The 26423-nt window shown below is 42.9% G+C and overlaps 1 protein-coding gene across 13 annotated transcripts in view; it reads left to right on the top strand.

The window, feature by feature from the left end:
* Positions 1-26423, top strand: part of Lrrc49 (leucine rich repeat containing 49) — a 112132-nt gene that overhangs the window by 9657 nt on the left and 76052 nt on the right. For 12 of the 13 annotated variants that reach the window (XM_075965628.1, XM_075965630.1, XM_075965635.1 and 9 more), the window contains 3 exons: positions 1610-1813; positions 7033-7099; positions 17120-17263. In XM_075965628.1, the coding sequence (XP_075821743.1) occupies positions 1610-1813; positions 7033-7099; positions 17120-17263 (415 nt within the window). Of the gene's footprint in view, positions 1-1609; positions 1814-7032; positions 7100-17119; positions 17264-18643; positions 18872-26423 lie in introns of those variants that run through there. The other variant, XM_075965641.1, reaches the window with a different exon arrangement.

Genomic DNA, 26423 nt, shown 5'->3' on the forward strand with positions numbered 1-26423 from the left:
AACAAAGCTACAAACTTCAGCTAGCGTATCTGTAATCATTTAAGTTATAGTTTATGTAACAGGAATGTCAGCTGTGACAGTATGAAACACGAGATGAATTCTAAATGTGATCCACACAAAACTGATGCACAGTGGTTTCTACTTTTCTTCTCTCTTAAATCAATTTCCCCAGAGTCTCTTCTCTTTTTCCCATACCTCCCCACCCTGCTGTCTGTCTCTCTTTCTGAGACAGGGCCTCACTCTTTATCCACTGCTGGCCTAGTACTCACAATGGAGATCAGGGTTGCCTCAAAATCAGATACCCACCCACCTGTGCCTCTGCTTCCTTAGTGCTAGGATTGAAGGTGTGTACCACTGTGCCTAGCTTTAAGGGTCTGTTCTTAAAGCAGGATATCTTTATGACCTTTAGTATTCCCTTTTCCCCCCTACTAACCATTTTTTTTCATTGCAACAAGAACTCTGATCCGTCCATATTCTGCTTGTAGCATTCTGGCTGACTTTCTTCAAAACTCCCATTCATGAGGTGTCACTGAGGGATGTTTCTAACAAGCCACACTAGCATTGCTAATGCACAGCCAGAGCTGTGTTTCCCTTGAAGAGCCTTTGACTCTCCATGCAGAATCTCCTAGGCCCTCTTCCTTCACCATGTTATGACATGGGGAGAATTCTTCAAGGGTCATGACTTTATTTACTCCAGAGAGGAGACAGAAGAAGTTCACTGTTTTAAATACAACCAAAAAGACACAGAATTGCGTCCCATCTGGTCTTGAAAACCATGAATATTCTGCAGAGTTAAAGCTGGTGTTGGACAATCGAATCCAGCATCCAGCCTCGTGAGGAGTTGCTCAGTAAGGTTTGCCTTACGATTAAGGGACTTTGCATGGAATTTTCCATCAGTGTTCCCTGTTGTAGATGGCAGAATTTCTTCTCATTCTCATGAACTTTTGTGAGTCAGTGATTTAATATAAGCCTGTTAGTATGGTTCTTGCTCCCATGACTTAGTCACTCAGAGAAATTTTGACATTAGTGACATTTTTTTTTCTGGTTTTGTGACTTGGTTTGGCCATTTAAACCTCTCCCAGAAAGACAATTATATTTGAAAGCTTTTGATATTAATGTCATGTGAAATTAATATTAGAGACTCGTTTTAAAATACAGTGAGAGTTTAGACTTAACTTTAGTGATTACCCTTGTCAGTGTCCATTGTCGTACCCCCCCCCCCCAATTCATGGTTAAATTTAGGTCTCTTTCTGGGGTCAGGAAGTAGTCCAAATAACCTCTTTATTTTTAAAAATAGTTAATTTAATTGTATGCATGTGTGCTTGAGTGTATGTCTGTGTGCTACATGCTTTCCTGAGCCCGTGAATGTCAAAGGAGAATGCTGGAATTCCTTGAACTGCAGTTTTGAGCTGAGTTGTGAGGTACTGGGAACTGAACCCGGTCCCCTGTAAGAGCGGTAAGTACTCCTAACTGCTGAACCATCTCTCCAGCTCCAACTTACGTTTTCCTTCTCACAGCCTGGGTGTATGAACATACTACTTAATCGTATTTGATAGAGGAAGCAGGAAGAGGATACTGACTCAGAATCTTACCTACATTTTTTTTCTAGACAGAAGTTGACTGTGTGTCCTATCATCGATGGAGAAGAACACCTTCGTTTATTGAATTTTCAGCACAATTTTATAACTCGGATCCAGAATATTTCTAATCTACAGAGGTTAATATTCTTGGACTTGTATGATAACCAGATTGAAGAAATCAGTGGGCTTTCCACTCTGAGGTCTCTCCGTGTCCTTCTGTTAGGGAAAAACAGGTATTTGTGAAGCAGTTTCTCTCCATGTGTGGGTATGTGCATGTGTTGCATGAGTTGGGAGGGTATGTGTGTACAGGGTGTGTGTGAGTGTGCACTGTACACATGAGTGCATGTGCATTAGAGCATGTGTGTGTAGGAACAGATGCGTATATGTTTACATGTCTGTGCAGGTTCTCACAGTGCATGTGAAGATGAGAGGAGGACCTTTGGTATCCTGTTCTGTCACTGTGCCTTTTTCTCTTGAGGCAGGTCTCTCACTGAACCTAGAACTTGCCTTTTGGGTATGTGGGGCGGGGCACCAGACTGGCCAGCCAGCGAGCCCCAGGATATTCCTATTGTTGCACCCAGCTTTTATGTGGATGTTTGGGATGCAAATTCAGTTCCTTGCTTGCATAGGCAGCACTCTTAGCTGCTAAGGTCCCGTGGAAGCAGTTCTTGCTTATAGCCTAATAGAATCCATAGAATGTTCAGGTGTAAGTCACAGACTAATATTGTAGGTATTACTAGAGGAAAGCCGAGCGGAAGTCAGCAGTAGCACACTGGCCGAGCATGCATGAGAGCCTGGGGTTGAGTTCTAGCCCTGGAAGAATCTACCCTGATTTGCTCTGTGATACCCAGTCTGACAATCATGGCATTGCTCCAGCACCATGCCTTAGATAAAAGTAATTGGAAGAGTCCAGCTTTGACTTTATGATTTCTTAGGATATGTTTTAAGCATATGTGCTCACTTGAAGCTTGTACGTGTCTTGCCATTCTTATTGGTGTTTACCTGTGAGGGACATTTGCTATTTTGCAATTGCTAAATCCGTGGTAAATTCTCTTTTCAGAGAGTAGTTCTCATATGTTTTATTTAAATATTTGTTTATGGTTTGAATTTTATGTATATGTGTGTGTGTTTTCCTGAGTGCATGTCTCTGTACTGCCTGTGTGCCTGGTGCCTATGAAGGCCAGAAGATGGCGTTAAATCCCTGGAGCTGGAATTGCAGGCCATTGTGAGTTGCCTGATATGGGTGCTGAGAGCCAAACCCAGGTCCTCTGCAAAAGCAGCAAGTGCTCTTACCGGGGGCGTCATCCTTCCAGCCCCCGATATGTTTGAGTGTCACATCTTGTTTGTGTACTGTCCCAGTTCCTTTGCTATAGCTCTGTCAGGCAGTAGCTACACAATTCCTGACTCGTGGCCTTGAAATCACTTATGACTTTCATTCAGTTTTGCCAAATAACTTTGAATACCTTAGAAGAAGGATTAACAGAGTCTAAAAATTAGTAATACCTTTTGGTTTTTGGCCTTTTCAAAGCTCATGGTTGACATCCTGATAGCAAAGAACAGTTTGTAAGAGAAAATATTTATAACCTAATATGACAGAGTGGTCTTCAGATAAGAAGACCCAAAGACACAGATTAAAAGTCACATTGTGTTTGTAGGTTTGATGGCTAGTGGGCAGTCTTAGCGGATTGTGTTGGGCAGAAGGAACGTCCATGTCGTCCATGGCTGTACTCTGGACGACTCTGCAAGGCCCTTAGTGCAGGCTTTCCTGTGGCTGTTTTATTCCCGTTGCTTCTGTTTATAAAGGGCTTAGGATGTACTCTTGGGTGATGTAGGTCAGAGAGTCTTTTTATGACCGTAGGGGGAAATGGTGGGAGGAGGTTAGTGTGACCTTCCTGCCTCTCCAGAGTTCTTACTTTATTTCAGCCTAAATTATGTAATATTCAAAGTGCTGTGTTTGGAGATGTGTTCTTAACTATATTCTCAAGGTCATGTCCCAGATTTTAGCATCATATTTCCCCCTAATGTTTCTCTGAAAGTTTCTATTAGTGTAGTTTATTAGTTCAAATGTTGCATTAAGAATTCCACTAAAAAAATAAATTCCAGAGTTTGAGGCGCTGGAGAGATGGCTCGGTGGTCAAGAGTGCATACTGGACTGCAGTTCATTTCCCAGCGTCCACATCAGGCCTGTTCTCAAAAGCTTCTAATCCAGCTCTAGGTGAACCGACACCCTCTTCTGACCTCTGGGGGCAGTGCGCTTACTGGCCCTCCACACATAAACACATAGTTAAACATAAGAATAAAAGAAAAAGTTTCACATAGTTTGAGAGAATTTGGGAAATTATAAGCCCATAGAATATTAAAGTATGAAGTGATCTCAAAAGTCAGTCCTTTCATTTTAGAGACGTGAAAATGGAGTGGTCAAATGGATCTGGCATAGTCAGTTGTGAAAAACTACCACACACCAGGAGTAGGTTTCCAGCAGCTCACTGAGCTAAGTGAGGAGGGAGCTGACTTTTGACTTTAAGGCTTTCTTTTCCACATGTTCTGTGCCAGCTTCCACAGGCCTGGCTCCTTTCTGGTTCTGAGTTATAAGTGCCTAGCTCACATTTATTCTTTAGTGCAGTGGCCTAAATCTATCTCCCTTTTCATCCTTAGATGCAGATATTTTTTAGAGATATCTGTGATCCCCATCTCTAATGTAAACAAGATTAAAAGGCTGGTTCTTGTTGCATCCAGTTAAAATCATCTCTCTGTTCTTTCTGCCTGTTTCTACTTTTTGGTTTCTCAGGAGCAATTTGCTCATCTTGACCCAGAAGACAGCATTGATTTGGCCTTCTTGAAGTACCTGAGGTTTCTTACTTTGAGGGATCTAACACCCTCTGCTTTGTGCTTATTTTGCTACAATAGAAACAATCTAATAAGACTCCTCCTCTTTCTTCTCCTTCTCCTCAGTCTTTTTGTTTGCTTGCTCTGCAAGCTATATTTGTTTTCATCGGAGACACTGTTAAACAGTTTTTGAACTGCTGGTACCCATGAATCAAAGGGAAACGTGTTAAAAGAAAATGTGCTACACTCTCTAAGATCAGGTGCCTCTCAAGTATCTGTAACATATGCCTCTGATTCCTAATACATCTGCCCGTGCTCCTAGCCGGACATCTGACAAAAGTCCTACAGACTCTTAGATGCAGAGCTCTGCTGAGCATGAAGGATCTGGCTGAGCATCTCCAGCTGTGTGTTGTGGATGACTTTCTGCCTCCCGTTAGTCAGAACAGGTTTCTCCAGCTTCTTTTGAAAATTAGAGCATGCAAGATTCTAGGCTCAGAAGGCCGGTGGGTGGAGCTTCTGCAGTGCCATTGCCTTTATGTTGTTTAAGCCCTCAGGTCTCAGGTTCACTGTCATTTACATGATTACCCAAAAACCTCCAGCCCCACTTTGCTGTAATAACTTCACATGGCCTCCATTGGGCCTCTGATCTGAGTGCTCTGGATGAGGACAATTTCTGTTATCCATGGAGAGTAAGTTTCAGAGTGTTAAACCCATAATTCTGTGCCTGGATAAATGGCTCTGTGGGCAGGATGCTTGCTGCACAAGCATGAGGACCTGAGTTCAGATTTCCAATTTAAAATGCCAGGTATGGTCATGTACATTTGTAACCCCAGTGATGGGGAATGGAGATAGGCTTGCTGGCCAGGCAGTGTACTCAGAATGGTGTGCTTCACGTTTGGAGAAACATCCTGTCTCAAAAAGAAAAGCAAAAACAAAATATATAAATAAGGCAGAGATGTGATTAGAGCAAGATATCTCCACATCAGCCTCTGACCTTCGCACACACTTGCATACACGAGTGAATGTATACACACAGTGCATATGCACACATACCACACACACACACACACACACACACACACACACACCCCTCCTATTTCTTAATAAGTAGCTTAACTGTAGGCCATTGTTTGACTAAGTCCATGTGGGAACCAACTGGAGGACCAAGCTAATTCAAAGGAGACTGACTAGGAGGAGCCGATCATTCATGTTTTAGCAAGCTCTTCAGCTGAATCTGATCCACATAAGAGTTGGAATCACGTTTTAGAGACTGTCAGTTTGGGAATATGAAAGAATGGGATCAGATCAGTGACTTCTCTAATAGCCATGAGATCAAATTGTTGTTAAAAAGGCACAGCTCTTTCCTAAGCTGTATGGTTCTGCTTCTGTAACTCCCTCCAAGTGTTCTAGGTTTATCAGGAGCAAAACAGAAAACCCAAAAACAAAAACAAGGGGGAAAAAAGGAACAAAAAATCATCAAAGCTTTGTCTGTTCCATTGTACTTCACTATTCATTTATATTTCTATTAACCAAATATTTAGATGTTAGCTAGCATGGTATGAAGTACCTGGCCTTAGATAAAGGCCTTTGAGTCCACAAGGATGCTCTGGTTTGGGTGAAATGAAGTAGGAGTGCTTTTTTCAGTAGTGTGTTTTCCAGGAAAAGAACAGATTCTGAAGTTTTAGGAGAGGTAAGTAAGGAGATTGTGGGAAGTGTAGTCTATCTGAATGGAGAAAAGAGCTACAGCCATGCAGCAGTGCTGTCTGGTGGGAGGTGACACCATTTTTATCAGTAAGTTGGATTGAATTGGGTTGTGATGGAGTTGTTTTGCTTTGGCAATGATGTCAGGTGGCTGAGGCCTGAAAGCAATAACTGTTGATGAGGTTTAAGTGTGTACTGTGCTAGCATGATGATTGGCTTCTGGAAGCATCGGGGAAGGTGGACACTGTTCTTCAACCCAATAAATAATGAGAGCAGGAATAAGTAATGATAGATGCTTTGGTAAGGATGACATCTTTCCTTTATTTCCTGGCCTCTACTGAGTAGTTATGGTGCGAATCTGTGGGGTCCATAGGAACAATGAAAAGAAGCCTTTCATGCTAAGAGAGTGCCTGTGAGTAGCAAGGCCGAGAAGAACACGAGTAGGCCTAACCACCAGGGAGTTAGTTAAATTTAGCAATGCAATTGCAAAAGAAAAAAACAACCAAAAAAAACCCACAAACAAACAAAAAACATAAACGAAGTGCTTTTTTTTAAAAAAAAAAAATTTTAAAGTATCATTTTACTGTGTTGCCTGGGCTGGCTCTGAATGCCTGAACTTCTGGACTCAAGTGATCCTTTTGCTTTGGGACTATCGGCATGTGCTACTGTGCCTGGCACTGCCTCCCCATCTCCCATAACACGTGCCTTGACCTAAGGTTAGAAGTAGAATTGCTTTTCTCTAAAATAAGACATTTATGCATCTTTCCCCCGGTAGCAGTAACAGTACTGCTCTGTGTGTATTCACTGGGAGATCAAGAATTTAAATATTAAAATGAGTATACCATTCTGCTTCAGCAGGCTTTGAGTTACTCATAGATAAGATGTGACTATATTTCTATTCAATTCTACTTATTCTAATTTTCAGAATCAAGAAAATCTCAAATCTGGAGAATTTAAAAAATTTAGATGTTTTGGACCTTCATGGAAATCAGGTATTGTACAGCTCTTTCTCACCCCTCCATCTCTCCCTTCCTCTCTTCTTCCCTCCCTCCCTCCTTACTTCCCTGTCTGTGTCCCTCTCTCTTTGAAAGTCTCCAGCACATTTTGTTATAAATGTTTTAAGAATCACACTAACATTGAATTATAAGAGTCGCTTTACGGATTCTGAGGTCTTCAGCCTTCTGGTGCAGGATTTCCTAGCTTCTTAGAAGTAAATCACAGATGAGACCTTGGGATCTGTCTAATTATGATAGGCTTTATTCAGGCAAATTCTCAAGAACCATAATCTTCCTGACTTCTTTCTGCATCAGTGTTTCTCCCTCATCCTGCCCCTTGCTTGCTCGTCAGAGGTTAGCAGTGTACTGGATTTTGTGACCATCATGCCCTTATGGTTTTAAAGTTGGTTTTAAGGAATTGATATTTTATCTTAGTCAAGGTTCTCTATAGGAAGAGAACTGATAGACTGTATATGTGCTGGCTAGTTTTATGTCAGCTCGACACAAGATAGAGTTATCTGAAAGGAGAGAACCTCAATTGAGAAATTGCCTCCGTGAGATCCAGCTGTAGGGCATTTTTCTTAGTTAGTGATTGATGTGGGAGGGCCTGGCCCATTTTGGGAGGTGCTATCTGTGGGGTGGTGATCCTGGGTTCTATAAGAAAACAGGCTGAGCAAGCCAGTAAGCAGTACCCCCAGTGGCCTCTATATCAGCCGCTGCCTCCAGATTCCTGCCCTGTTTGTGTTTCTGCCCTAGCTTCCTTCAATGATGGACTACAGTGTAGAAGTGTAAGCTGAATAAACCCCTTTCCTCCCCAAGGTTACTTTGCTCATGGTGTTTCATTACAGGATTAGAAATGGTGACTATGACTCTGTGGGGGTGTGCGCGTGCGCAGGCGCGCATGAGCATGTGTGTGCGAGATTGTGCATGTGTGTGTTTTATCAAAATGTCTCATACAGTTTGGTTCACATAGTCCAACAATTGCTCTTTCCCACTGGAGAGGACAAAAATCCACTAGTTGCTCAGTCCGCAAGCCTGTATGTTTCAGCAGTCCCAATCTGGTGTACAGGCCTGGAGGATTCTGGGAAAGCTGCTGGTCTTCAGTGTCCCGGGGAAGCCCAGAGAAGTTGGCTCTAACACCTGTGAAGGGACCACAGCAGCGGACCTTGCCAGCAAGAGGGAGGCCAAGCAAGCAAAAAGCAAGTTCCCTCTTCTGTACCCATGTATCTGGGCTGTCATCAGAAGGTGCCACCCACATTTAAAGGTGGATCTTCCTAGTTCAGGTAATCTGATGAAGAAACCCCTATGGAGTGCTTGTCAACCTGCGTTTCAGTTCATTCCACACTCAGCCAGCCTGGCCACCATCACTACAAAAGAAGCATTTTGTGATGCTAATACTTTTAATGAGATTATCTTGATATTGAAATAATAAATACTTGAAGTTTTTCAAGTTACAATATGCCTTTGAGAGTTCACAGGCACCTGTGACAAAAACCATGTCACTTGATCGTGTGCAAGCGTCATCTGCTGGCCACTGTTCAGGACCTTACTGCATTCCTAAGTTTCACTGTGCTATGACAGTCTGATATTAAGATTGCACATTTGTACCAAATAGTTATTTCCTTAAGTTCTGTAGCCACAAGGAGGGAGTTTGAAATGAGAATCTAAGTCTCCCTTTAAAATGTTAAACTTCAACAAGCAAAACTTTTGTGTATTTCAGAGCAAAGGGGTACAGCCTTTGTGATGTTAGGTCACAAAAAAATATATCCAGAGGTAAACCATTCGATACAAACATCAGAGTATCATCAGGGCCTGTGAGACAGCTAACAGAGAAAGGCATGCACTCCCAGACCTGCCAACCCGAGCTCTCCTCCCGGAGCCTATATGGCAGGAGGAGAGAGCAAACTCCCACAGTTGTTCTTGACCTCCACACTCATGCCTCCCCCCAAATAAATGAGTAAATGCAATAAAAATAGATAAAGCTTAGGCACCAGTTAAGGGAGAGTGTTTGATCTTTAGAATCCACTCTCATTAGCAATGGGGGAAACCTCTCTGGAGTAAGCACTCCAACAACGGTGAGATGGAAGGGAGATGATGTCACCCGTGCACTCCAACACCTGTGAGACAGAATGGAGGTGATGTCACCCGTGCACTCCAACACCTGTGAGACAGAATGGAGGTGATGTCACCCGTGCACTCCAACACCTGTGAGACAGAATGGAGGTGATGTCACCCGTGCACTCCAACACCTGTGAGACAGAATGGAGGTGATGTCACCCGTGCACTCCAACACCTGTGAGACAGAATGGAGGTGATGTCACCCGTGCACTCCAACACCTGTGAGATGGAAGGGAGATGATGTCACCCGTGCACTCCAACACCTGTGAGACAGAATGGAGGTGATGTCACCCGTGCACTCCAACACCTGTGAGACAGAATGGAGGTGATGTCACCCGTGCACTCCAACACCTGTGAGATGGAAGGGAGATGATGTCACCCGTGCACTCCAACACCTGTGAGACAGAATGGAGGTGATGTCACCCGTGCACTCCAACACCTGTGAGACAGAATGGAGGTGATGTCACCCGTGCACTCCAACACCTGTGAGACAGAATGGAGGTGATGTCACCCGTGCACTCCAACACCTGTGAGACAGAATGGAGGTGATGTCACCCGTGCACTCCAACACCTGTGAGGCAGAATGGAGGTGATGTCACCCGTGCACTCCAACACCTGTGAGATGGAAGGGAGATGATGTCACCCGTGCACTCCAACACCTGTGAGGCAGAATGGAGGTGATGTCACCCGTGCACTCCAACACCTGTGAGATGGAAGGGAGATGATGTCACCCGTGCACTCCAACACCTGTGAGATGGAAGGGAGATGATGTCACCCGTGCACTCCAACACCTGTGAGGCAGAATGGAGGTGATGTCACCCGTGCACTCCAACACCTGTGAGATGGAAGGGAGATGATGTCACCCGTGCACTCCAACACCTGTGAGGCAGAATGGAGGTGATGTCACCCGTGCACTCCAACACCTGTGAGATGGAAGGGAGATGATGTCACCCGTGCACTCCAACACCTGTGAGGCAGAATGGAGGTGATGTCACCCGTGCACTCCAACACCTGTGAGACAGAATGGAGGTGATGTCACCTGTGCACTCCAACACCTGTGAGGCAGAATGGAGGTGATGTCACCCGTGCACTCCAACACCTGTGAGACAGAAGGGACGCGATGTCACCCGTGCACTCCAACACCTGTGAGATGGAAGGGAGGAGAGGTCACTGGTGGACCAATGCCAGGACAGCTCCTGCAAGCCTTCAATGCTGGATCTAATTTGTATTCCCATTTTATACTCTCAAACCACAAGGTGGGTAAGCAAGCAATCAAGATTTCATAGAAGTTTACATGGCAGTCAGCAAGAAGCCTATGTGGCAGTCATCAGGTCGTTAAGGGCAACAAATCATTATTTCAGTTATGTCTCCAGGTCATTCTGTCCCATGTTGCAAGTGAAGCCATGTCTAGCAAACAGTCAGTGCTGTAAGTGAATCACTAAATCAATCAATCAATATCTAATAATTGGTCTTTTCTACCTCATTCCACTTCTTTAGAAATTAAGACTGACTAGTGGACATCATGTTCAGTACAGTTGTCTTATGAATGTGAAAGTGTTTTGAGGAGTGATGGTTCTGGTCAGGAAATGGATCGGAGGGTGGAAAGAGATGGAGAGGAGCTGTCTTAGCCTGCTTCCTACTGCTGTGATAAACACTGTGACCAAAATCATTCCGGGGAGGAAAGGGTTATTTCAGCCTAGAGTCTATAGTCTGAATGGAAATCAGACAGGACCTTGGAGGTGGTAACTGAAGCAGAGGCAATGGAGGGGTGCTGTTTACTAACTTTCTCTTTACTTGTTCAGCCTACTTTCCTATAGCAACCAGGACCAGCTGCCCAAGAGTGGCACTACACACAGTGCACCCTCCAACATAAGTCAATTAAGAAAACATCCCAAAGACTTCCCTACAGGCCACTGGGAGGTGGCACTTCCTCAGTTGATGTTTCCCTTTTCTGGATAACTCTAGCTTATACTAAATGATAAAGGACTGACTGGCACAGGGAGAAACTGTTCTCTGGTGAGAGGACAGATGGGACACAAGTCAAAATAATCTCACAATGGGGACACTTTAGTGGTCGGTATGTGGTAAGGTAACAGATAGAATAAATATTTTAAAAGTGGAAACATCAAGACTTAGCCTTCTCTATGAGAGCAGGGGTGAATACAGAGGAGTCTGGGAGATTGGCTCTGGTTTCCAGTCCCGATTTTGAGCTGGTTTACCAGATTTTGTTTTCCTAGGAATGCTTTAAAAAGATACAAATGGGCTCCTAGAAGATTCTACTCTTTTAATACTTTCAGTACAGGGAGAGCATACCCTTCCTGTGCTTGGCAGATACTGCCCTTTCCTTACACAGAAGTGGGAAACTTGTGTTTATTCAGGCACTAGAACTTACAGCTCTCCTGATGTATTCAGAAACCCTGGATTCTAGTCAGTGTGACTCACAGTTAGGCCTTTTCAACATTCCTGCCATTTTGCCTATGTATGGTAGATTAATCAAAGCCTCTGTGTGTGCTCTTTGCTCAGCCTTTGCCCAGAGCTTCTGTCACTTTCTCTGTGCTTGTAACTTTGTCCATAGCTGAGAGAATTGTAGGCTGAGACTGCTTGTTCATTTCCCAGCCACCCAGACCCCAAATAATCACACAGAAACTGTATTAATTACAACACTGCTTGACCAATAACCTGGGCATCTTTTTAGTTCTTATATCTTAAATTAACACATTTTCATTATTTTGTATTTTACCACAAGGCTCGTGGTTTACTGGTACCAGCACATGGGTGTCTTTCTCCTCAGGCAGCTACATAGCGTCTCCCTGACTTTGCCCTTTTTTTTCCTTTATCTGCTTGGAACTTTTACCTTACTCAATTCTGCCCTTCTATAGGCCCTTATAGCTTTATTCATTAACCAGTGGTATTCACAGCATACAGAGGGGAATCACACATTACTTCCCATTTCTGTCTAAATAAAAAGGAAGGTTTTAACTTAAAATACAAGATAACATATAACAAAGCAGTTATCAAGCAGAAATTATAGTTACAACATTTAGTCTATTTACATTTGGCAAATTAAGGAAATACTTTATCTTTGTGAGTCTACATTTTTATATTTATGTTTTATAATTATAGCTATTTTTAACTCCATTAAAGACTCCAGAAGGATATAATATTACCTAAATAAACAGGAAGTACATTGTAAGCAACTTTCAAAACTCTAGAATTGACAGAGACATCTTGTTGCCTGGACAGTCACCCAAAGTTCTTCTGTAATGTTGAACTTTAGTTCATCTTTAGCCCACAGGCCCATAGTATTTAGCAGACATTTCTACAAAGCAGGAAATTTTAAAGACAGTTCCGCCTATATGGCAAGTTGTCAGTCACTTTCTTTTGTGTTCTGCAGCATGTCTGGCAGACTCTTTCATGAAGCAGGAACCCTGAAGGACCATCTCACCGTTAGGCAAATTTAGCAGTCATTTTTCTGCGAGTCCAATTCATATAGCATAACATCAAGCAGTTCAGGCAAAGGCAGTCTCTTGCCCAAATGACTAGCAAACTTCATAAAGAGCCTCTTTGATGCTCATCTTCCTCTTGAAATAATTGGTGCTGCCAGGAGCATATGTGTCTCATTGTCATGAAAAGTCCTAAATTTTTAAAATTTTAAATGCCATATTCTGTTAATCTTTGAAAGGTTTGAAGAATACCTATCTAATTGAAATATACCTATATATAATCTAGAAAACCTAACTAAAATGACTATAAGATTGACTATTTTAGATAATTAACTATTAACCTATATTTTTAATTATATATTACATTTTTAAATGAGCTGCACAAACACAATACCTTAAACAAGAGCAGAGAGGTATATAACAAAATTGACCTCAAATTTATATCAATAGACTAAGATCCATATCAATGAAATATATTCATCTCTATATCATATCCCCTTTAAATGTAAACCAACCTTTATAAACAAAATTTGGGCATAGTTTTGTTGTTGTTGTTGTTTTTAAAAAAAACCTGTTTTTCATTGGGCAGAGTATTTGGTGGTTTATGGAGACCTTTTGGGGGATCTTGATCCATTAAACCATATTAGTCTAAAAGGAATCCACAAATTCTCATCCTCTGTGAAAGCAAAAGAAGAACCTCTTTTTTTCCAAAGCAACATATCTTTAGGCACAAATTTTGAAGTCAAGATACCTTTAAAATATATATGTGGTTTAGCTTAGCAACTATTACAATAAAATGTCTCTCTGTATTTAGCTCATTTACAGTAAAAAATTAAAGAAAACACAATGATATACATAATCCAGTCTCTCTGTGTATTTTTATATTTACATGGCTTATTCTTTAACTCTATTACTTTTTATAAGTTTAATATTTATTTTATTATTTTTACTTTTTAAAATTTATGACTGTCTATAGTCTTTTATATCATAATTGTCTATACTCTTTTTTCTCTCTCTCAAGCCTATGTACATTTTTCAACACACAATGACCAATTTAGAGGTTTATTTTTGTCTGAATCTGTCTTTATTGCATATCTGTAATCCTTTTCTGACAAGGACCGCTTCTTAAAATGCTAAGCAGCATGGCTAGGACTAAGGCTGTTTTGCCTTTTGATTCTGCCCAGTCCAACATGAAGAAGGTTTGTTCACTGCCTCTGAGACTGCTGGGTGGGAGCCACCCTCACCACCTCAACTCTGGACAGCACCGTGTAGTGTATAAACCCTTTTTATATGAGTAATGTGTATGTAGTTGTCTGCATTGGCACCAATTTGTAGGTGGAAACTGCTTGTTCATTTTCAGGCTGCCCAGACCCAAAATAATCACACAGAAACTGCATTAGTTACAATACTGTTTGACCAATAGCTTAGGCATCTATTTAGTTAGCTTTTATATCTTAAATTAAGCCATTTTTATTATTTTATATTTTACCACGAGGCTTGTGGTTTACTGGTACGGGCACACTGGCATCTTTTTCCTCTGGCATCTCCCTGACTTAGCATTTGTTTTCTTTATCTGCTTGGAATTTTTACCTTACTCAATTCTGCCCTGCTGTAGGCCAAAGCAGATTTATTCATTATCCAATGGTATTCACAGCATACAGAGGAGAATCCCACATCAGAGAATAACTGACTTTATTCCACCAGTTGCTGTGACTTATGGAGTTTTAAGAAACTAAACAACATCCCTAGTGATATATTTCCAGATTTATAGATTAATGGAGCTGGAGAGATTGCTCAATGGTTAAGACCATATATTGCTCTTGCAAAGGACCTAGTCTCAATTCTCAGCACCCACTTGATGACTCATGACTATCTATAGCTCCAGTTCTAGGGGATTCAATATCCTCTTGTGACTTCCAGCAGCACCAGGCACAATGTGGTACATATACAAGCATATAGGCAAAATACTCATATTTATATGTATATATATATATAACATAAATATTTTTAAAGTTATAGACAAATACTTATGTACAAATACTTATGTTTCCAAAGTCAAAGCAACAGAAAAATGCAGATGATCTAGTTTCAGACCCCACAGGTCTATGAAGAATTGGAGAAGCAGGGTTTTCTGAAAGGAATGTTCAGGAATGTGTGCAGGAAGAAGAGCTGCTGTGCATGTGCCTTCGTCTCCTTAGTTCATTACAGCAAACTGCCTGCAGGAAGCACTGAGCAGGAAGAAGGGAGCAGCTTTGCTCACAAAGGTTCAAATCCAAAATCAGGTGGCTGCACTGGAGGAACTGCTGAAAAGAGCATCACATCTTAAACCAAGAAACAGAAGAAGAGGGGAGGTTGACGTCCCATAATCCCCTCAGGGGTACATCCCAGTGACCTAATGACCTTTCTCTAGGCATCACTTAATATTCATGGCACTTTCCAATACCTACACCCTGGGAAACAAACCTTTCTATGCGGGCTTGTGGGGCACACTGACCCCAACTATAGTAAGCCATTTGTCATTCTTGAGCCCAGCCGAGTTCCAGTTTATGTTTTCAAGCATCACTTCTTTTCTCTGTTATAGTTACCATTTTCTTTCACTCTTCTATTTCTGCTTATTCTCTGTATTTTGGGAGAGTTTTTCAAGCACATGTTTACATTACTGATTTCCTTTTATACAGTATCTCCGTTGCAATTTTATGAAGTCTATATATTTCAAATTACATCATATATTTATTGTCAGATGCCTTACTTTATATCTGTACATTTCTGCCATCTATGTTTCCATAACCTTGTTGTTTCATTTTAATTTTTTTTATTTTTTAATTTATTTATTTATTAAAGATTTCTGCCTCTTCCCCGCCACCGCCTCCCATTTCCCTCCCCCTCCCCTGATCAAGTCCCCCTCCCTCATCAGCTCGAAGAGCAATCAGGGTTCCCTGACCTGTGGGAAGTCCAAGGACCACCCACCTCCATCCAGGTCTAGTAAGGTGAGCATCCAAACTGCCTAGGCTCCCCCAAAGCCAGTATGTGCAGTAGGATAAAAAACCCATTGTCATTGTTCTTGAGTTCTCAGTAGTCCTCTTTGTCCGCTATGTTCAGCAAGTCCGGTTTTATCCCATGCTTTTTCAGACCCAGGCCAGCTGGCCTTAGTGGGTTATTATAATTTTATTTCACTTTAAATCAATTAGATGATAAACCTTGGAACAAAATTTAAACATAACCACAGGTTACCTTCATATGTTTTCCAATTTATAATATACCGCTGTGTGTATCTCTTCCTGAGCCTAGAAAGAATCCATGTGGTGTTTGCTGGTTGCAGATAGCAGCGTAGAAACTGTATTGTGAATCTAAAAAGAGTCTTTTAGCAAACTTTGCTTTGAAATGTTAGATTTTTAAAAAAATAAAATTGTTATAGCAATGTAAATGAGCAGATTCATATTTACAGATGGTGAAATATATTCTTAAAAAAAGGTTTGTGTGCATGTATGTGCACACATACATGTGTATGTACACAGGTGCCATGAAGAGAAAATTGGATCCCTTGGTGCTGGAGTTGCAGGCAGGCAGTTGTGAGTTTCCATGTGGATACTAGGAACTGAATTCTGGTCCTCTGCAAGAGCAGCAGGCTCTCTCAACCCTGAGGATATTCCCAGCTCCTGAGATGTATCCCCTTAGTGAAAAGTGACACATTGAGCAACTCACGGTTTCTTAAGGAAGTCCTGTGAAGAGGTTGATGAGCACCCTTCCCCGCTGCTGTGTAGGAGACACTCAACCTTAGACTGTGTTGCTGAGTAATACAGGGGCTTTAACACAGTGCTGTTCTCACCTTACCTCCTGAGAGTTGAGGCTGTTCTGCTCTGGCCCTGTGCTTATGTGCCTGCGTGGCTTCCACAACGTAAGGTCTTTTGATCTACGGGCTAGTGCCTACCACATTGCACCCTAACTGAGCATTGTCTCCTGGCCTAAGCACTAATGTTCCAGAGTCCATCTTTTCCTCCCACAGGGGCTTCTAGTCCCTTCCATCTGTCCATTCGCACTCTTCACTGCCCTCAACATCCTGGCAGGTGCAGGTCAGTCCTGTCCTTTGCTTTTGCTCTGAAAGGCTTGGTTTGCCTTGTCAAAGCACTGTGAGTATGTGACTCGGGGCCAGAGTCAGTTTCTGTGTGACAGGTAAGTGTATAGATGTGGGACCTGGCACCGTAGAGCTGCTCAAAGGGACTCATTGGTTATTTGAGAAAATTTACTCGATATGTTCATTATGTCAAATGGTCAACTAGGATCCTTGGCTCATTTTTACAAGTTAAATGACTTCATAGGACTTGCCTTGAGACCTTTAAGTGGACTGTAACTGTCTCGGTATAAATTGTCACTAAATCTGGGGACTTGAATGTCTTATTTTTGGAGTTTTATTACATGCGTATGCTAATCGTGCTCTTCTCCCACCTTTGTTTCCCAGATAACCAAGATTGAAAATGTCAATCATTTGTGTGATTTGAGAGTTTTAAACCTTGCCAGGAACCTCTTGAGTCACGTTGACAATCTCAACGGTCTGGATTCTCTAACTGAACTTAACCTTCGACACAATCAGATCACTTCTGTGGTGAGTACCGCAGGCTCAGGTGCGCCTGCTTCTGTAACTGATGGTAGTTTAGTATCGAGTGTGGAACGCCAGAATCAGAAGTGACCTAGGTTTTTGTTTTTCTGGATTTGAATTGTGACCATAACTATGAAGCTTTGTAATATGTTGATCTGGAAAGAAAGTGGTTTCTGTTTTAAAAGATAAATATAAATTCAAAAATGGTCTAAGTGTTACCTTTAAATGAACCATCTGGTGTACGTGATCACTGCTTCTCATTCCTTCTGTCATGGTACTGAGAGAGAAAGGGAGGCTATTGGTGAGCGACTGCTGTGCCCAGAAGGAGAGGCACAGAGAGAGGAAGTAGAGGTCCAGTTGTTTGTCTTCTGGCAGTTTTAAGGAGGCCTCTTGATGAAAAGGAAATAGTGCCCAGGACCGTAGAGGCCTAGCTCGGGTCTCAGCTTCACCTCGAATCAGCTGTGAGACCCTGGGTGAAACACTGGAACTGTCTGGGGCTCATTGCAGATTTGTCTAAAAATGAAGTAATTGGGCTCAGTTGTTTTTTGCGTCTCTTGGCTTGCTGACTCTAAAAGGGGGCACGGCGACAGCTTAGACTGGTGTGCGAGCAGAGGGGAGAGACATATTGTGGGGACAAGACTTGAACTCTCAGACGACTAGAGAAGTCATTCTTGGATAGAATGGCTCTTTCACAGCGGATGCCTAAGACCATCAGAAAACACAGATGTTTATATCACAACTCATAACAGTAGCAAGATTATAGTTTTGAAGTAGCAACGAAATAATTTTATGGTTGGGGTCACCACAACATGAGGGGCTGTACAGAAGGTTGAAGCCTTAGGGTGGGTGAGAACCACTGGGCTTGACTGTGGTGCTGTGTTGGCAGAATAATAATGGAGCTTAAAACAGTGTGATCTCTCCTCCTCACTTAACGGTGAGAACTTAGTCTCCTCTGTGGCGTCAGGATCTGGGTTCAGTTCCCGGCATCCATAGGGTGGCTACCCTTACTTCTACCCCTGTAGGAGGACTTGATGGTTTTGCTGGAAGCGGGCACCTAAATAGTAGCCTTATGTGGAGGCCTTGAGTATTGATACAAAGGTGGAAGGTACTAGAAACAAATGTTCAGTTTTATGAGAAGATACCAACCTAGTGAAGTTGGCATCATTATCATTTTAAAGTCCCCTTTGTTTCCACACTGTCGAAAAGCTGCCTTTGGGCTCTCTGGTGTCTTTCATGAGCTTTTAAAGGCACACAAGGCACACCCTAAGAGAATACCTTCCTTAGGAAAGAGTGCAGTGTGCTCTCTGTGGCGTGCAGATGTTGGGGACAGATGGCGCTCCGTTGTATGAATTGGTTTCACTTTCATTTTCCCAGAAAATATAAGGCAGCTAACATCCATGTCTTCAGGGAGGGGAGGAGACTTCCCGAACCTTTTCTAAGACATGGATTTATTGCACAATTTCTGAATCACGGCAGGTCCTCCCCAGGTTGGACAGAATGGTAGAGATGGGCTGTTTGTTTTCAGAGCTTCCGGGCTGGATTACTTTGCTGTGTTGCTGAATCCTCACAAGCTGCTCAGTCAGGACTTAGTCTGTCCTTGGGACACTGGGGCCGGTAAGCATCCAAAGAGTTCTGCTAGTTGGGGCAGCCATCTGCTCCCCTGGCATGTTCCCGCTTGGAGTCTGGCTTTCCCTGGGAAAGCACATGCTGCTCAGCCGGGAACTCACGGACTGCCAGTGAGTGTGTCTCTGCTCTAACTCACCGATCGCCAGTGAGTGTGTCTCTGCTCTAACTCACGGACTGCCAGTGAGTGTGTCTCTGCTCTAACTCACCGATTGCCAGTGAGTGTGTCTCTGCTCATCACTATGGCAGCTGAGACAGCAGCAGCATCTATGGGAAAGGAAATTGTATCCATCCATGAAACTTTAAAAGACAACAGTATTTATTGTTCATATATCTTTATTAGTGATAAGTATAGTGCAGGTAATGCAGGAAGTTGAATGGACACGTAAGGTAGATAACAGATAGGGGTGTGGTTCAAATCTTACGTTCCAATCATTTCTAAAGTTCTCTCTCTCTTTTGTTCTTTCTCTCCCTCCTTCTTCTTTCTCTCTCTCTCTCTCTCTCTCTCTCTCTCTCTCTCTCTCTCCCCCCCCCCACATCTCTGTCTGTCTCTGTCTCTCCCTCTCCAGACAAGGCCTTCTTACATAGCTCTGCCTATGCCTGCTAAATGCTGGGATTAAAGGTGTGAGCTCCCATGTCTGGCATAAACCTTTGCTTAAAAAATCCAAAAAACTTTTAAATTTTCCTTCACTTTTTCCTGCCTTTAGGTTTAGTTACCACCCTACTCTTTCTTTGGGGAGGAGGTGGGAGATTTGGGGTGAGACAGGGTCTCATGGGGGCCCATGCTGGCTTTAATTCCTTCTGTAGCCAAGGACTGATCCCTGCCTCCACTTCCCAGGTAGCAGATTACAGGTGTCCTCCACCACATTTGGCTTTTTTTTTCTATTTAATGACTAGTGATTATTAAGATTTATTATTTTAGCTGGGTGGTGGTGGCATATGCCCTTAATCCCAGCACTCAGGAGGCAGAGGCAGGCAGATCTATGTGAGTTCAAGGCCAGCCTGGACTACAGAGAGAGTTCCAGGACAGGCTCCAAAGCTACAGAGAAACCCTGTCTTGAACACCCCCAAAAGATTTATTGTTTTTTTTTATTATTTTTAAGTGTGAGTGCAGAGATTTGGCATCTCTGAAGTAGGAGTTACAGGTGGTTGCGAGCTGCCTGGTGTGGGTGCTCAGAACTAAACCTTGATCTGACACAGAAGGACCCAGCCCTGCAGCTAGTAACTTTAAAATAAAAGCTTCCATTGGGTGGTAGCTCGGGTGTTTGAGCCCTTCTTTAGCCATAAGGGTGGGAGGAGGAGTGTCTCTCTGTCTGTCTCCTTCCCAGTTGATCACTGGATTGTGTAACTTCTTTTTTTTAAATATATTTTTATTTATTATATATACAATATTCTGTCTGTGTGTCTGCCTGCAGGCCAGAAGAGGGCGCCAGATCTCATTACAGATGGTTGTGAGCACCATGTGGTTACTGGGAATTGAACTCAGGACTTTTGGAAGAGCAGGCAATGCTCTTAACCTCTGAGCCATCTCTCCAGCCCCAATTGTGTAACTTCTTAAGTTGGACACACGGAGCATCCTCATCCCCTCAGGATGAATGGAGGGAAACTGCGGGTTCACGTGGTAGTTACTGAAATAAGAAAGATTTTACTTTGTTGGGTAGAAGGACTTTGTTTCCTTTGTGTGGGTTGAGCTGCCCTTCCTGTCATGCCCCGCCCCTGTTTGTTGCTATTACTAACTCTTTTCCTAAAGGAAGCACCACTCCCCTGTCCCACCTACTCTACCTGCCTCTGAGAGCACAGGCCTGGAGCTCCTGCTGGGGACTCCTTCAGCCTGCTGCTCTGGCCGTGCTGGCTGTGTGAACGCGGCAGGTGGGACAGGGTCAGTGTTGGTTCAGGAACTGTTGAGCAGGCAGGTGTTAAATTATACACCTACCCGATGTGCTTCTTTCATGTCACCCAGGCCTGATCTTTGCATGTCCAGACCGAGTGTGACGACGGCATGGCCTCCCATCCAAGGGAACGTGTGCGGCTCTGCATCTCTCCTGCGGTTCCCAGCTGCAGGCCCTCTTCCTCAACGGGGTCTCTTGGGAAGTTCCTCCAGCTTCCTGAAATCCATCCAAAATGTTGATCTGTCACTGACAACTCTCTTACTTTTTTGATTTCTGAGAATTTACTTAGGTTAGTGTGTTTCCCCTGAGCCCTGGGAAGGAAGCATGGTTTGTCCTTCATCCTCATGAACAGAAACCTCTAGTGTTTCAGTGTCAAGACACATGTTCATTTGCCAGTCCCGTCTTGAAAACTGGGTCATTGTCAAACTCAATATCTTTTTAGTCTCCATGGTGTTGTCCTGTAGGAGAAGACTGTTCATTCATTTCCTGGATGCCCAGACCTGAACGATCACATAGAAACTATATTAATTACAACACTGGCCAACAGATCAGGCTTATTTCTAGATAATCTTTAAATCTTAAATTAACCCATTTCTATTAATCTGTGTATTAGCACAATGCTGTGGCTTCCAGGAAAGGTTCCAGCGGCAGTGTCTTTCTCCTTCTGCAGCTACATGGCATCTCCTTGACTCTGCCTACTCTCTCTCTATATCTCTTTTTAGATTTCTTGTTTGACTTTACTCTGCTAAGCCAATGGCTGAAACAGCTTCTTTATTAACCAATGGTAATAAAACATATTCATAGCTTACAGAGGGGAATCCCATGTCATTGTCTGCTTTTAAAAATTAAAACTTAGGTGTGATGCTCAGGCCTGTTCTCCCAACTATCAGGAGGCTGAAGAAGCAGGAGGTTTAGCATGAGTTCAAGTCCAGCCTAGGCTTCATGGTAACTTCCAGATCAGCATGAACTAGAGTGAGACTCTGCTTCAAGAAAAAGAAAATCTTGCTAGCCGGGCGATGGTGGTGCACACCTTTAATCCCAGCACTCGGGAGGCAGAGGCAGGCAGATCTCTGTGAGTTCGAGACCAGCCTCACAGAAGTAGCCTCTGTCTTGAGGTTGGTGTTGCTTGTTTTCACACACATCTGATTCCATCTATTTTTGTTTACAGTGCTAGGGATCCACACTGGGCTTTGCACTTGGAGTTAGCACTCAACCACCAAGCCACCTCCTAAACAATAGGTAGTAATGGGTTTGCATGCTTTTAAGTGTTTTGTGCATGAAGGCATCTCATGGCGCATATCTTCTATGTTTTGCTCTATTTGACACCATGAGAGTCATTTGTTTTAGTACATCTAGCTCTAGTTCCCTAATTTTGGTAGTAATATAGCATTCTGTCTTATGGTTATAATTCATACTGGACAGTTGTATTTGCAATTTTTCATTATTACAAGTGGTACAAGTAACATTCCACTTCTTTGTGCACATGTGTAAAAGCATTCCTACAGACAGAACTTTTAGATGCTTTTGTTAGTCTATAACAACAAATTAATACTGAAGCATGACTGCTCCATACATGTCCATATGGTCTCATTACAGAAAATGAAAACATCCCAAGGACCACACCTGCCTCTTCTGAGAACCACCACATTCTTATCTGTTTTTTTCTATCTCACTAAAAATATTGCTCTGAAGATACCCTGGTCTCAGCCACGAAACTGACTTCTCGACCAATTAGAAATCAACGCCTTCTTCCTGTTTTTTTTCTTGCCTTCTTTTTCAAAAATAATAGATTATTGTTTATGGAAGAGGGACTGAAAGACTGTAAGAGCTGGAGGACAGGGAATTTGCTGTGAGACTGTGTCTCCAGTAATGTCAGAAGCTACACACATAACGTCTCACCAACATGACTGTCCTAACATGAGCTGAACAAGGACAGCAGTAGACATACCAGAGTAGACAGGAGAGATAGTATGAGTCCTTAACCCTACACAAATAACTATAGGCAACTAAGCAATGCTGAGGTGGGAGAAGAGAGAAGAGCATACCATTCTGTGGAAGGCAGCACAGAAATTGTTAGATAGCCGGTAGATGCAAGACTGTTATGTCGGTTGTCTTGAAAGTTCACAGATAGCTGACATGCTTTGGCCGGATTTCTTCCCATATCTTATCTTTCGTTAATATTGTGAAATTTTTGGTAAGAAATTGATTTTTTACTGTTGGTAGCATGTGTAATCATTGTTGATTATGGTTCATTCATTTTATCTATAACAACCTTGCTCTGAGTACTTATTCTAGCAATGTCGTAAATTATCTAAAACGGTGTTCCATTTACACTTTTTTTTCTAAAGCAATAGCAGTTTCCTACTAGCCGTTATATATGCACTGTATGTTTGAATGTTTGTTCCCCTCTAACATTTTATTGAGACCTTGTCACCAGTGTGAAGGGCTTGAGAGGTAGGGAGTGAGTAGGCAAATGGAATGACTTCCTTTTTTTAGGAGAGGCTTGGAGGAGCCTGTTGCCCTCTGTCATGTGAGAACATGTAGAAGGTGACATCAAGTGAAGGGTCCTTACTAGGCACTGAATTCGATGGCTCTTTGTTCAGCTGAGCTAGAAGAACCTTTAGCATAAAGCTAAAGCAGAAGTGCAAGTGGGTTCTTGAATTATTCCCAGTTTTAAAGAAAATGTATCACTAGCTATGTTCATTAGCTACCATTTATCAATCTGAAGAAATTTGAGTGTTATATGCATGTGAGTGTGTGGGAACAGTGCCCATATGTGTACACACAGAACAGAAAGGACTCGGAGCATCTTTCATTTAGCACTGCCATTGTATATGAATGTGCACAGCCACTGCGTTGCCTTGAGACAGGAGATACAGATGTGCACAGCCACTGCGTTGCCTTGAGACAGGAGATACAGATGTGCACAGCCACTGCGTTGCCTTGAGACAGGAGATACAGATGTGCACAGTCACTGCGTTGCCTTGAGACAGGAGATACAGATGTGCACAGCCTTGCCAGCTCCTTACTTGAGGGCTAGGGGTCTAGACTCTGATCCTCATGCTCACAGAGCAAAAATTCACCTTCTTTCCAGCCTAAGAAATTGTCTTCTATTTTTTTATTTGCTTTAAGTTTATATTATTAATGATAATTGAATTTTATTAAAAATGCTTTCTGTAACTCTTACATAGGTCATATTAGATTTGATTCTTAAATCCATGGAGCTTGCAAATTAATTTTCCAAATCCTTAGGTCATTTTAGCATCTTGCTCACATATTCTAGGCCATCATTTGTACATAGTCCTGAGGGCATTTGCTAAGGCTGTTTGTAATATTTATATCTGCAGTACTTGAGATGAGCTGCAATTCCTTTCCTCTTACTCTTCTGGTTCTCATTCTGTGATGCTGTACCTGCCCCAGACAGGACAGAGGGCCTCTTACTGGCACATCCTTTGATTTCCCACTTTGCCTTCCCACTTAGAATCTCTAGATATGAGCTAAAGATAATGCCTTCCTTAGGCATTTAGTGAAAGTTCTTGGGGAAACTGTCTGGGTGATTTTGACTGCAGTCTTTGCAGTTTTGGTTTCCTTTGATCTAATGACAATTCTTGTCCTACTTGTTTTCATTGTTGTCACTCTGTATTTCTGCCCCTCCCCAGCCCCTGGAGTATATTTTTAATATTTGAAATATATGATTTTCTTATTCATTTTATTATAGCTGTCTTTTCTAATTTAATTGCTTTGTGTCCAATGAAAATGGATTGGTTCTTTGAAATTTGTTATATTGCCTAGCATGTCATCAATATTTGTCTAGAATATGGTCAATATTTTGAAGTTATAATCTAGAAATAGAACTGAAATCACTATTTCTTCCTGGCAGTTGTTCCTTTCATCATTATGCGCTAGTGCCCTTTATTACTTACAACTTTCCTGAGCAATATTGTAGGAACATGCGCTGTTTGTATCCTCAGGTCTTCACCCCAACTGTGCTCAGTAATCATAAGCGACATTTTGAGCTAGGTTCTCCAGCTCAAATACAAATTCTCAGACTGTACTTGTTTTTAAGGAGCTGTGCCTTCTTTATGGGCCCGTGACAGTTGTGCTGAGAGCTCAGCATTTCTTCTGTGTTGGCTCTCCCAAAAGCATCTGAGCGTACTCTAATGGCCAGGAATCTTTAGCAAGCCCACACAGAGACAGTCTCCAACGCGACGGGCTAGTGCTCTGTACAAATGGAGCATCACTCAGTCTCCCCAAGGGACAGGACTGGAGCACTGGGAGCCTCAGCCACTGTTAGTGGAGTAGACGAGATTTGCTGAAGATGGCTGCACTTCCTCTACCCCTGTAATTGAGAACCCAGTGTAGTAAAGGAGCACAGCCGTGTGTTCATGTAGTAAAGGAGCACAGCCGTGTGTTCATGTAGTAAAGGAGCACAGCCATGTGTTCATGTAGTAAAGGAGCACAGCCGTGTGTTCATGTAGTAAAGGAGCACAGCCGTGTGTTCATGTAGTAAAGGAGCACAGCCGTGTGTTCATGTAGTAAAGGAGCACAGCCGTGTGTTCATGTAGTAAAGGAGCACAGCCGTGTGTTCATGTAGTAAAGGAGCACAGCCGTGTGTTCATGTAGTAAAGGAGCACAGCCGTGTGTTCATGTAGTAAAGGAGCACAGCCGTGTGTTCATGTAGTAAAGGAGCACAGCCGTGTGTTCATGTAGTAAAGGAGCACAGCCGTGTGTTCATGTAGTAAAGGAGCACAGCCGTGTGTTCATGTAGTAAAGGAGCACAGCCGTGTGTTCATGTAGTAAAGGAGCACAGCCGTGTGTTCATGTAGTAAAGGAGCACAGCCGTGTGTTCATGTAGTAAAGGAGCACAGCCGTGTGTTCATGTAGTAAAGGAGCACAGCCGTGTGTTCATGTAGTAAAGGAGCACAGCCGTGTGTTCATGTAGTAAAGGAGCACAGCCGTGTGTTCATGTAGTAAAGGAGCACAGCCGTGTGTTCATGTAGTAAAGGAGCACAGCCGTGTGTTCATGTAGTAAAGGAGCACAGCCGTGTGTTCATGTAGTAAAGGAGCACAGCCGTGTGTTCATGTAGTAAAGGAGCACAGCCGTGTGTTCATGTAGTAAAGGAGCACAGCCGTGTGTTCATGTAGTAAAGGAGCACAGCCGTGTGTTCATGTAGTAAAGGAGCACAGCCGTGTGTTCATGTAGTAAAGGAGCACAGCCGTGTGTTCATGTAGTAAAGGAGCACAGCCGTGTGTTCATGTAGTAAAGGAGCACAGCCGTGTGTTCATGTAGTAAAGGAGCACAGCCGTGTGTTCATGTAGTAAAGGAGCACAGCCGTGTGTTCATGTAGTAAAGGAGCACAGCCGTGTGTTCATGTAGTAAAGGAGCACAGCCGTGTGTTCATGTAGTAAAGGAGCACAGCCGTGTGTTCATGTAGTAAAGGAGCACAGCCGTGTGTTCATGTAGTAAAGGAGCACAGCCGTGTGTTCATGTAGTAAAGGAGCACAGCCGTGTGTTCATGTAGTAAAGGAGCACAGCCGTGTGTTCATGTAGTAAAGGAGCACAGCCGTGTGTTCATGTAGTAAAGGAGCACAGCCGTGTGTTCATGTAGTAAAGGAGCACAGCCGTGTGTTCATGGAGACTGGTTCTGTGCTGT

The sequence above is a fragment of the Microtus pennsylvanicus genome, chromosome 3 (genome assembly GCF_037038515.1).
Source record: "Microtus pennsylvanicus isolate mMicPen1 chromosome 3, mMicPen1.hap1, whole genome shotgun sequence".
NCBI classification, from domain to species: domain Eukaryota; kingdom Metazoa; phylum Chordata; class Mammalia; order Rodentia; family Cricetidae; genus Microtus; species Microtus pennsylvanicus.